Source organism: Cavia porcellus, unplaced genomic scaffold (genome assembly GCF_034190915.1).
Source record: "Cavia porcellus strain 051 isolate PalLab524CR breed Dunkin Hartley unplaced genomic scaffold, mCavPor4.1 scaffold_25, whole genome shotgun sequence".
Classification (NCBI taxonomy): domain Eukaryota; kingdom Metazoa; phylum Chordata; class Mammalia; order Rodentia; family Caviidae; genus Cavia; species Cavia porcellus.
In genome coordinates this window covers 44,885,862-44,898,439 of record NW_026947508.1, presented here as the reverse complement: position 1 = coordinate 44,898,439, position 12,578 = coordinate 44,885,862, and the positions used below count along the sequence as shown (strand labels likewise).

General features: G+C 32.5%; 1 protein-coding gene across 4 annotated transcripts in view; it reads left to right on the top strand.

The window, feature by feature from the left end:
* The window catches only part of Faf1 (Fas associated factor 1), a 459,740-nt gene that overhangs the window by 300,653 nt on the left and 146,509 nt on the right, over positions 1–12,578 (top strand). For all 4 annotated transcript variants that reach the window (XM_063236491.1, XM_063236490.1, XM_063236492.1 and 1 more), the window contains one exon: positions 6,737–6,832. In XM_063236491.1, the coding sequence (XP_063092561.1) occupies positions 6,737–6,832 (96 nt within the window). The remainder of the gene's footprint in view (positions 1–6,736; positions 6,833–12,578) is intronic.

Genomic DNA, 12,578 nt, shown 5'->3' with positions numbered 1-12,578 from the left:
CTCACATGCATCAAAGACATTTTAAATAATTTTCATTTACATTTCTAAAATCATTTAAAGAAAATTTGAGATAATTAAATCAAGATAATTTGTATTTTTTCAGCTAACTATAAGATCTTTAAAATTATTTGGAAAAACCTAGCTTAGGAGTCAAGAAAACATGTTTTTGTACATCACTAAATAAATGTGAAACAACACTATCTCTTCATACTGTATTTTTCTCTCATGGTAAACAGTAGGACTACATTAGTTCTTTGTATGAGGAGAAGCATTCCTCTCATTTCAAATCTTCCATGGATTGTGGGACTACTAATACTGGAAGTTTAACCATGACCTTGCTGTTCATTTTCCCTGGAAATTCTCATTTCTAAGTTGGAATGGGGCAGACGATGGTTGGCAGGGAAAGTATAACTTTCTGTGATTCATCTAAGGCTTCAAAATCCGTGGCCTCTTGGATGGATTACTAGCAATTGATGAATTTTAAATACCTACCAATTAACTAGTATCTTAAAAATCTAAAATGAAGGCATCAGGTATAGCAGTCATCCTTGTTTCCTCCCATTCTACTTTATTGCTTGCATTTAGGTGCAAAGGAGACAAAAGAAACAAAAACCTCAAAATTTGTTACTGTTGGTATTTATTTCATTAAACCTTATCAACTTGCCAAATCAGTTAAAGACTGTGACACAGCAAGGCCAGGCAGTGAACAGTTTTCTCAGCTATTAACACAAAAGTTTTGTAGATAATTGATCTTGACTTACATATCTCTTTTAATACTTGATTGGTTCCAGATATTATTAGTCATTTCCTTTTAACAGTGTGCTTTCTTATGAGGTGACTAAACTGCTATTTAACCCTGCTACAAGAATGTGGCAGTGGGCTAGTTCAGACAAGTGAGTGTGTACTTGGTAACTAGCATTCTTAATAAGCTTGCTTCAACCTGCCACAAATTAAAGCTCAGTGACTTTTCTTGCATATAAGTGATTTTTTTCAAAAATCGTGAATAAAAATAAATAAGCTTTTTTGATTTATACTCTGATTACCAATAAATGAAGTTCTAGCCTAATGAATCAGTTTAGTTTAAAATTACTTCAGGATTCTATCCAGTTGAACAGTGAGCATCTAAAATCTACAGGAGTGATCCTGACATCTGTCATCCTCAGAACCTCTTATTCATAAAAGACTATGTGTTGGAAAGGTGATGCAGTAGAAAAAAAAAATCTATGATTTTTAAAGTTAAAACTGGATTGTTCCTACTGATTAATTTTAGATAAGCCTGTTTATCTCTGAACCTGTTTTGCAGTCTATGTGGTCATAATCTTTAATTTGCAGAGTTCTCATGTACGGTTGATACATGTTAAGTACATACTGTATAATACCTGACAAATGATGACTGATAGGAGTAGTGTTTTTATTAAACCAAAGGACATAATTATTGTTTATCAGACCAGAAGACGAGGTATAGGAGGGTCTTAATAGTTGTTTAATTGTGTAGATTTTATTGGCTAGGGAATAAAACTACCTGATATTAATTTTGGCTCACCACTCAGAACCTCTGTGACCGTGGGCAAGATTCTTCATCTGTGTTATTATTAGTGACCTCATCTTTTTTTTGGTAGCAAGCATCGAACTGATGACCTCACGCTTGCCAGGCAGGTGCTTATGCCACTGAGCTAAATCTCTGGCCCATGATCTCGTCTTTTATTGTTTTGTTTGGTTTGATATTTTGAGACATGATACTGCTACTAGTTCAATATAGCTTCAAACTCAAGATTCTCCTTCCTCAGCCTCCTGCATGCTGGGATTATAGGTGTGTGCCACTACAACTGACTTGAACTTCACTTTTCTTTTTTTTTTAAACAAAACAACAACATGAAAACTATGATGCAGGATTTCAAAACAAACTAATAGGAAATTAACATGTTATTATTTGGGATATTGTTATCTTCAAAGTAATTATTTAGATTATAAGATTTAGACATGAAAAAATCAGTCAAACAATGAAAGCACAAACTGTTCTTTTTGATGAACTCATGGAGATTAGCAGTATAGTTATCTATCATAACTTCATCTTTTAAATGGATATTATAATAATACTCAGCAGGCTTACTATCAGAATTAAGTACAGTAATTCATGTAAAGCAATTCATGTAATTTAAACACACATTAAGCTTAATCATAACACTTAAAAATCAGGTGTTTTTAAAAATACTAAATATTTATATACATATGTTGAAACAAAATTGTACAATCCAAAATATATGTACTTTATGTTATTTACACTTTATTAAAGCAATATTCAGTGCTGTTTATATTTATCTTCATCTTCTCAGAGCATTACAATGATTGTGTTTTGTGCTAGTGCCTAGTAGCACTTCCGAGCCTGGATAGAACTCATTGTGCTTGTGTCTTGTTAGAACAATGACATGCTTGAGATACAACTTTTAAAAAACCTTTCTTCTATTATTGTTTTCTTTAAAACATAAGAAGATCACATTTTACAAATTGATTTATTAAAAAATATGCACAAGTAGTAAAACTAAAGTGTCATGCTTGTTCATTTGCATTATTAGGTGTGCCACATGCAAGGCAAGGTGCCTAGAGATGGCTGAACTCAGTCTTTTCAGTAATGTATTAAGATTGTATCCCATAAGAGCTGAAAAGCTTCTAAGAAGCCCTTCATGGAGTCACCCTCATATTTTGCAAAAGGAAGGTTCCTAATTACTGACCTCAAGCCCATATCAATCAGGCTTTCCAAATTCCACAATAAAATGTCTTAAGTCTGAATTATTAATAAGTAGGAAGATAGACACACAATAGATATGCATTTAAAAGAAGACTAAAGGTTGACTGTAGAATGAAAATATTTTGGAGAACTAATGCATATTTTAGAGGAAACTAGTATTTATTTATTTGATAACAGTGATCGAACTCATGACCTCATGTTTCTCAGGGCAGGCGCTTATGCTGCTAAGCTAAACCCCTAGCCTGGAAGCTGATATTTTAAAAAGGCCTTATAAACACCTTGAGGGCCAAGCTTAAAATAATAATAATGTATTTTTCGAATGACTGAACAGAAATAACTAGTGATAAATCACTTGCAGTTAATGTAAATAGATGTATAATGAAAATAATTGTTTCCTAAAAATTTAGTGAAGTAAATGACACCCTTTTTTCATATTTGTTTGCACATCTTCTTAATATCTAGCTTAATGAAGACAAATGAATTTTCCTATCTTTTTCCTGCTGTATTTATTTTATAATACACTGCCCTAATTGAAATAGATGAAGAAAATTTGACCTTACACAGATCTGTAATTGAAATAGTCTTTCCATATAATTTTGGCCATTCTTTACTAATAAACTAGAATTTAACAATTAATACTTTCCTAAAGTTACTTTCAAGGTAGAATCTAAAGTCTTATCGATAAACATTTTTAAAACTTTGTTATAGTAAAATGCATTGGCCTGCCTCCACTTTAAATACATCCTTTATGCATCATTTTATGATATTGTGCATTCATTGTTCATTTGGAGGATATTGATACTCTGAGACAAGTTTTCTAAATGTTAATACACTTCATTATATGTTATCAAAAATAGTATCTGTTAATATCACCACTGATCTCATTAAAATCTTTTAAGTGTTGAGAAGCTATCAAGCTCATAATGGCTTGTTGTTTCCAAAGTTTTAAATTTTATTTTAAAATTCAAATTTTGGTCATCGACAGTGGATATTGTCAGACATATTTTATATAGTAGTAGGCTCATTTCATTTATTTTGGAGGAAATAATATACCAAATACAGATAGCCTTAATTTGGGGACTAGGGGTTTAACTCAGTGGCACAAGAACCTGCCTGGCAAGCACAAGGTCACAAGTTCGATCCCCAGTACAAAGAAAAAAAACCCCACCATTTGAAATAACCATAATTTTTCTGCCAGTCATTTAAGTAGTAATGATATTCCAGGGGGGGAAAAAGGGGAGTTGATTTAGCATACAATGCAAACAATTGCTTATTCTTCAACACAGCTATCATATTTTGGTATGTAACAGGAATTCTTTATTTTATTTTCCTTTCCATTTGTCACATAAATATTAAAAGATTGAGTCAAGGTTTAATTAAAAATAGTTTCTACTGATTCAATAGGGACATTCTTAAATAAAACTCACATTTTTACAGTAAGTACTGACACTGAAGATTTTAACACAATTTGATAGTATTAATTTATTAATTTAGATATAAAATGCCACTTTGGCCTACCATTCCTTTTCATGCAGTAATTGTGCTTGAATTTTACGTGCATTTTTATATGTAAGCATCATTACCACTAGTCACATGTTGTAGCATGTGAAGACATTAAGTTGTTGGAGACTTAGCACCACTTTAAATGATTATATCATGCTCTTTTTGCACATTTTATCCCAACCACAAGTACTCATTCGTGGAATTATTTTTAAAACAGTATTTGTTGAAAATGAGAAACATGAAGTATAAATAAATTAAGAGCAAAACAAATGATAAATAATGGAAATGGAGATAACATCTTTTGGAAACAGGACGGGAAACAAGTAAAGCAGGGAGCGCAGGAGGAGAGGAAGGGACGTAAAAAGAATTAAGAAATGTCACATACATCAACCATTACCCAAAAGAACGTGATTGTTACATGTCACAAATGTACTAAAAATAATATTTGCTGGATGTCTACTGCATACTAGGAATTTTCTTATTGCTTTGTTTATTGCCATGTTTAGCTTAAGCTTATTCCTACCTCATGAAGAAAGTATTAATCTGATACTGTCTCTTTTATGTATCATTAGATCAAGCATGTTTTTTCACTTATTTGTTTTCATTTGTCTTACAAGTGTATTATCATATTTTTTTAAGTACCTTTTATTTAACGTCTTGTTTAAAAGGACTTTCAATACTAGCAAATGTGAGGTCATACTTCTAGGAATAATCATGGGAGTTTATAATAAATGTCTTCCTTTATTAATGAATTCCTCCAGATAAGCTCTGTAAGCATCTGAAACATGGTTGACTGGGGTTATTTCAGGGTTGTTTCTTTCCCAGAAAGTGTATTGTAGTTCAAAATAAAATATTTAAGGAAGCATGCTGTAGTACAAGAACTTGTGTAAATAAATATAAAACAGTTTCTTCTTTTCAGATAGATTATTTTGGGTAAAACCTACATTTATATATTTTTGGTATGTAAATGTCTTATAGACTCTTTAGATTCTGTATCTGTCTCATAATTTCAATTTTTTCCATTCTTAATATGCTACTCATATTTGATTATCATGTATTTTAGAAGCACATATTTTAATCTCAGAGATTTTTTTCCCTTCCCATTCAACTCTAGGGATTCTCAAACAGTTTTCTTAGTGATAAATTTGGAAGAGAACTAAATGGACTCATACAATGTAAATCTACTGATGGGATTTTTGTCCTCCACCTTTGAGTTACAAATACTATTTGTATTATTTGTTATGTAACCTGGTCTAATGTTAATTTCCATATATTTAAGATTTAAGGCAACCCACTAGGGACTAAGGACTGCGTCTATCCGTCTGTCCGTCCGTCCGTCTTTCTGTCTCTCAGACAGAAGCTTTCTTTCTCTCAATAAATACATTCTGCTCTTTAAAAAAAAGATTTAAACTTACGATATTCACTCAAATTTAGATCATTGTTCTTTGTGCAGGAGGACTTTATTGGATATTTTTTGTTCCTAAAGATTAATAGTTTATAAGTTATGTACCACAACAAAGTTTAACTAGGAGATATAAGTAATGTGGGGAAAGGCTGTATGAGATCCATTTTCATAGTACTGGTGCACTTTTGCTGTTTAAAAAAACACTATGTTTTACTGTGTATTCATTATCTTTTGGGTTTGAAGTTATAGTCAGGTTTTTATCATGAATACTTCCTTACTTTTGAAACTGTTGCCTGTTAAATTGATGCATGTATATAGACAGGAATAAATTAATAACTGTTGGAACATGTATCTTTCAGGAACAATAAATTAATAACTGTTGGAACATATATCTTTAAAATGTATCTTTCAAGAATTATTAGACCCTTTGCTTGAAATCAGTTGGTATTCATAAAACCTAAAATGAAATCATATTTGCTTATGTTTACCCATATTTAATTTAAACTTCTAAATTGTTACTTTCTAACCTACTATAAACCTCAGTAGAAGTAAATAAATGCTGCCTCAATTGTTTGGCTAAGTGAGGTGGTTCTTTTATAATGTTTTAGATAACACTAATACTAAGGACTGGAAATTAAGTACTATGCTAGATTCTATACAGGTATTGTAAATTTATAAGCTTTTATAATATATGAAATTATGTATCAATATAGATTAAAGTCTGAAGGGCTTTGTTACTATGTGTTAAAATCAGAAACAAACTAAATGCCTTTAACATATACTCCTCCAGTACTCTTACTCCCTAAGAGTTATGAAATTGAGCTATTATTCTACTAATCAAAAAATAGAAATACATTTTGGGGATATATGGTTTGCCTTATGGTTCACTGTTACAGTTTTCTGAAGCTCCAGTCTGTTGCCTAATGACAGCCTTGGTAATAATATTACCTCAAGTGTAAAAACTTAAGCTTTCTATTTTAGTTCCAAAACTAATAGAAAAATGAAAATATTCAAAAATATAAAATTCTTTTATGAAATATGAACACATTTTGATTACAAATGCTGGATTCTACTTCCTGCAGATGTGTCTTGCTGAGTCAGGGCTCTCTCATCCCTGCCATCAACTTACTGTGGGAAGACGGTCTTTACCTGCGCAGACCCGGGAGCCGTCAGAAGAGGTGAGCCCATTTGCTAGCTTCTTGTTGGACAGAAGGCTTATGTCCTCAATAACCTGCTCACTTCCTATTCTTTTTTATTTTTATTCTGCCACAGCAATGAGTCTATAAAGTTAATGTGGCGTGTATAAAGTCTCAGTAAATTCTTGAAGGCAGGAACCTTCCATACAAGGTTATTGTTAATGTGCTCCTTCATGTTCTGTTAGTTTCATGTTTCAATAGACATAATTCAGACTAATGCTTAAAGTGATCTTTACTTAGAACTGTCACATTGACAAGGGAATTTTTTTTTATTTTTTCTGCTTCTGATGTAGAGTACATTTAACAGACTATCTGGGAGATCCTTAAATGCATTGGGTGGGGTACCTTCTATGAGACATATACTGCTTGATGTTGGATAACAAAGATGAATACACTATGCCTATACCAGGGTGCTCAGAGTTAAGGGTGATCAGTAAACTAGCAATAACAGCATAATGCAAAAAAAAAAAAAAAAAAAAAAAAACAATGATAGCAATACACACACAAGGAAGAAACAAGCCAAATGGATAGATAAGATTGAACATGTTTATGTATATGTTATGACCCTGTGTGATGTATGAACCTACAGGATATTAAAAGCCAGGATCTTATTTCTGTTCTTGGTCAAATTCTGACTTTGGTTATATTAGTTTTGAAAAATTAATGAAAAATTAAAGAGTACAGACGTTACCATTTTTTCATTTAAAAAGTACTTATAGAGCTCTTAGTATGTGCTACAAAAAGTTATTGCTATGATTTTAAAAGGATATAACATTAAATATGTGTGTACCTAAATATGTAGGACAAATACTAAGAAAATTGAAGTGGGAAATAGTAATAGGGACTTCAGTACCCCACTTGCAGCAATGGACAGATCATCTAGGCAGAAAATCATTAAGAAAACCTGAATTTATACTGTACTTATGACAAATCAACATATTTTCCTTATGGGAAAGGATAAATGTCTTGACCACAGAAGGAAAAAGGATGATTTAGGAAAAAAGGAAAAATCATGTGGATTTTTCTGTTCTATCCAAACTATGAAAGTTAAGTACATAATAAGTGCTTACTTAAGATGAAAAGGGCATTATTTGTGTGTGGATATATAGAGAAATGTCATACGATATGTAGGATTTGTTACTAGTTGAGATTTGGGCCATTCACTAGAGGTCTTTGAACATATTTCCTGTGGATGAAGGTGGGAGGAGCATTCACTGAACAAACTGAGTAGCCTAGAAGTGGGTAAGTTTCTAGAAATATGCAGTCTTCCAAGACTGAATCAAGAAGAAACTGAAAATCTGAACAGATCAATAAAGAGTAAGGACATAGAATGTGTAATAAAAAGTCTCCCCTTTAAAAATAAAAAGCAAACAAACAAATAAACAACACCCCAGGCTCCTAGGATTTCTTTGCTGAATTATACAAAACATTTAAAGAATACCAAGGCTTCTTAAACTCTTCCAAAACATCAAAGAAGACAGAATACTTCCAAACTTATTTTGCAAAGTGAGCATTATCCTGTTACTAAGACAAGAGTACTACAATAAAAAGAAAATTATGTAGACCAGTGTCTCTGATAAACATAGATGTAAAAATTCCCAACAAAATAGTTGTATACCAGATTTGATGGCACTATGAGAGAATCATTCACTAAGATTGAATGGAATTTTCCCCTAGGATGTAAGGATGGTTTCTTATACTCAAATCTGTAATTAGTATATACCTCATTAACCAAAATTAAATTTAAAAAAAGATCATTTCAATAGATACATAAACATTTGACAAAATTCAATATCCTTTCATAAAGCTCTCAACAAATTACATATAGAAGGAAATTACCTCAACAAAATAAAGGCCTACTATCGTAAGCATGTAGCTAACACCATACATTTTTTGGCCAGGAGGTAATACTGGGGCTCTAACACTGAGCTACATCCCCCGTCCTTTTTAAAATTTTTTTAAAATTTTGAGACAAGGTTTTGTTAAATTGCTAAGTTGCCCAGGCTGGGCTCAAATTTACAATCTTCCTTCCTTAGGCCCCCACACTGTTGAGGTTACAAATATGTGCTATACCCAGCTGCTAACATCATACATACTGTTTTCATTTATGATTAGAAGCAAGACAAGAATGATTACTCCTCTCTTTTCAAACGAGTACTAAAAGCTGGGCATGGTGGCTCACATCTGTAATCCTAGCATTCTGCAAAACTGAGGTAGGAAGATCACAAGTTTGAACCCACCCTGGGCAACTTAGCAACCCAGTAACTTAGGGCAGGGACCCTGAATTTAGTCTCCAGTACTGAAAAAAGAAAAAATAGTACTGAAAGTCCTAACAGAGCAATTAAGCAAAAGAAAGAAATAGCATGTGTCTAAATAAGGAGTAGAACTGCCTGTGTTTGCTGAAGATGCAATCTTGTACATAGAAAAATCCTACCACTCCCTCCAAAAAAGAAAACTGTTAAAATAGATAACTTCAGTACAGTTGCAAGATACAACATCAACCCAAAAAAATCAATAGCATTTCTATATACTAACAATGTACTATCCAAAACAGAAATGAAAATCCATTTAGAACACTTATATGTGATATATATATATGTATGTGTGTATATTATATAACTATATACATAAATATAAAATAGGAGTAAATTTAATAAAGGTGAAAATCAGTGTATTAAATCTGTAAAATGTTGAAAAAATTTAAGAACAATTGTAAAATATTTCATGTTCATAAATTGCAAGAGTTAATATTGTTAAAATGCCTTTGGTACCCAAATTTACAAATAGATTCAGTCCAATCTTTTATCAGAACTTCAGTGATGTTTTTCAAAGAAGTATTTAAAAATTCTAAAAATTTTACAGAACCACATGAGATCCCACATATCAAAGCAAACCTAAGCAAAAAAAATTACACCTAAATACATCGTACTGCTTGATTTCAAAATATATTACAAAGCTTTTATATTTAAAACATGCTACTGTAGTGAAAATAGATATATAGACCAGTAGAATAAAGCAGAACAGAAATGAACTCATGAATTTATAAGGTTGCATTGATTTTACCAAGAACATACACTGGAAAAAGGAGTTACTTCGTAGTGAGGATTGATGAAATTGCATGCTTATGTCATACCACATATAAAAATAAAATCTATAGCTTAAAACATACCACTGGAAGTTACAAAATTACACTATATGAAAACAGGGGACGATCTCCATGGCATTATCCTGGGCAATGATATTTCAGATTTGTTCCCAAAAGCAGAGGCAACAAACAAAAGCAGGTAAGTGGGATTGCATCAAACTAAAAAGGTTTCATAGAGCCAAAGAAACAGATAACAGAGTGAAAAAGCAACTTACAGATTGGAGAATATATTTTTAACCGAATATCTGATGAGGGGCTAATATACAACAAAAATATAAAATTCAAACCAATAACAAGAAAACATAAGCCAATTAAAAATGCCCAGTGGACCAAAATAGGCTCACAGGAAGATATATAAATGGCCAAAAACTGTATTTTAAAAATGCTCAACATCACTTAGCATCAGGGAAATGGAGATTTTTAGATCAAAATAAGTTACATCTCAAACCTGTTAGGATGACTATTATCAAAAATGATGAATCTTACTGTGTTAGTCTGCCTTCCATTACTGAAACCAAGTGCTGAGATAATCAACTAACAGGTGTCAATCAACGATCATTTGGCCACCTTGCTTTTGGGCCTGTGGTAAGGCCTCACATGAGGCTTAGGAAGCCCGTGGTAGAACAAAGCCATTCGCATTATACATGACCAAGAAGAAGAAGAAAGAAAAAGGAGCTTGCATCCCACAGTCCTTTTTGAGGGGTTACCTCCAGTTCATCTTCTGCTTAACTCACAGTGGACTTCTTCCTTCTCTATAATTAAAACAGAACTCAACCTTTGAAACCAGGGGTACAGTTTTCAAAATATACTATGTAGTGTTATGCCCTTTAATTTTTGCAATACTTTTGGGGTTTATATTAGCCATATTCTACAATTGTACTATGAAGGCACTTGCCCAAAGTGCAATAAAGAATGGAAAATGATACAATATTCAACACTAACACTTCAGATTATAAACTCAAACTTCTTTGGTTGTTTTTTGCCAAATAATATCAGTTGTTTCTTCTTGAATCTTTGGCTTCCTAAACTTAAAGATTTTGTCAGCCACTCCCATTCTATAAATTTTTTGTGATTTTTTTTTCCAGTACATTTTCTAATAAACAGCCATCTCTCCATCTCTTGTACATCTGTAGCTACAGAGATATTTATAGTACATGTGTACAGATAATTCTTATTCTTTACATTTATTTGTTTGTTTGTTTTGAAAGGGACTGGCCTTAGGATTGAACTCAGAATCTTGAATGTCTTCCTTTTAGAGTGGAAATTTCTTTGAAGGCTAGAACCATGTTTGATCTCTGTGTACCTAGCCTTTTTTTTTTTTTTTTTTTTTGTACTAGACATAGTAGACAAGACCTACATTGCCTAGTCTTTTATAACTTTTTAATTTTGGGAGAGAGCCTTGCTAAGTTGCTCAAACTGGCCTTAAACCCAAGATTCTCCTGCCTTAGCCTCCCATGTAGCTGGAATGGCAGGCATATGCCACAATGCCTGGCTTCTGTGTCTTCCTCTTTTAAACTTATGCTTTAATATAAGTTGTTGGTGAACATCTGCTGAAAGGAACATCTGTTTCAATGATTAGCTTGCATAATGCTACTAAGAATTCTAAATTTTTATCTCGAACAGTTTGGTTATCACTGTCAGGAAGTTTTCCCTGACAACCCACCCTACACCCTGCACAAGGAGTTAGGCACTCTTCTCTGAATTTTTGGGTCATAATATATCTGCATATACTGTATCGTGCTGCTGCTGGAGAGAATACCACACACCTTTTACACAGGTTTATATGATGTGGTACAGACTAGGTTTGTAAATGTTTGTTGAATGATAAAGGAAATAAATGAATGCAATAAACAATGAAAATGGAATCATAGAGGGTTTTTTTTTTTAAGCTGTTTTGAAAATTCTGATTAAATGGCTCTCTGGTTTTGAAGAATTTTAGTGCAGCCGTGACTGATACCGAGAGATTATCTATTCTCATCAGCAAACATTAATGAAAAAAAGATTGTTTATTTCATATTTTAGGAAAAGCTTTTCCCAACCTGTTAGATGGCTGATAAGAAAAATGTGAAGAGATTGGGAATCCCTTATACATAATTAAGTAGCTCATTCGTGCAGATACTTCAATAATTCATATTTGAAATACACTTTTTCAACAAAATCTGCTTTTTAGATACCTCCCTTTAAAGATCTTGTAGTTGTAGGATTTTGTTTTCTGGGATTTAGAGAGAATGAGATATTCTACACTTGCAAAAGGAAAATGAAAAATGAGTTATAATAAAAATTAAATACTACTGTTGTAGTATGATGTATTATTAGGAAAAGGGATTTTTTGATTGAAACTGAGAGAATAGATACAGGATAGTAAAGTAAAAGGAGTGAGAATAGAAAGAAGTGTACCATGTAGGATGTTCCCTTTCTTTCTGCATCATATCTCTCAACCCTCATTCTTAACCTGATTTATTTCAAAGGGAGGGGTGGACACTAGGTAAGACTAAGTGATAGCTGAGCCAGTAGCCTAGCTGATAGTGGATGTAAGGCTTGTCATGTTGGTTCTTTATTTTCTTCTACTTTCCTGTGAATCTG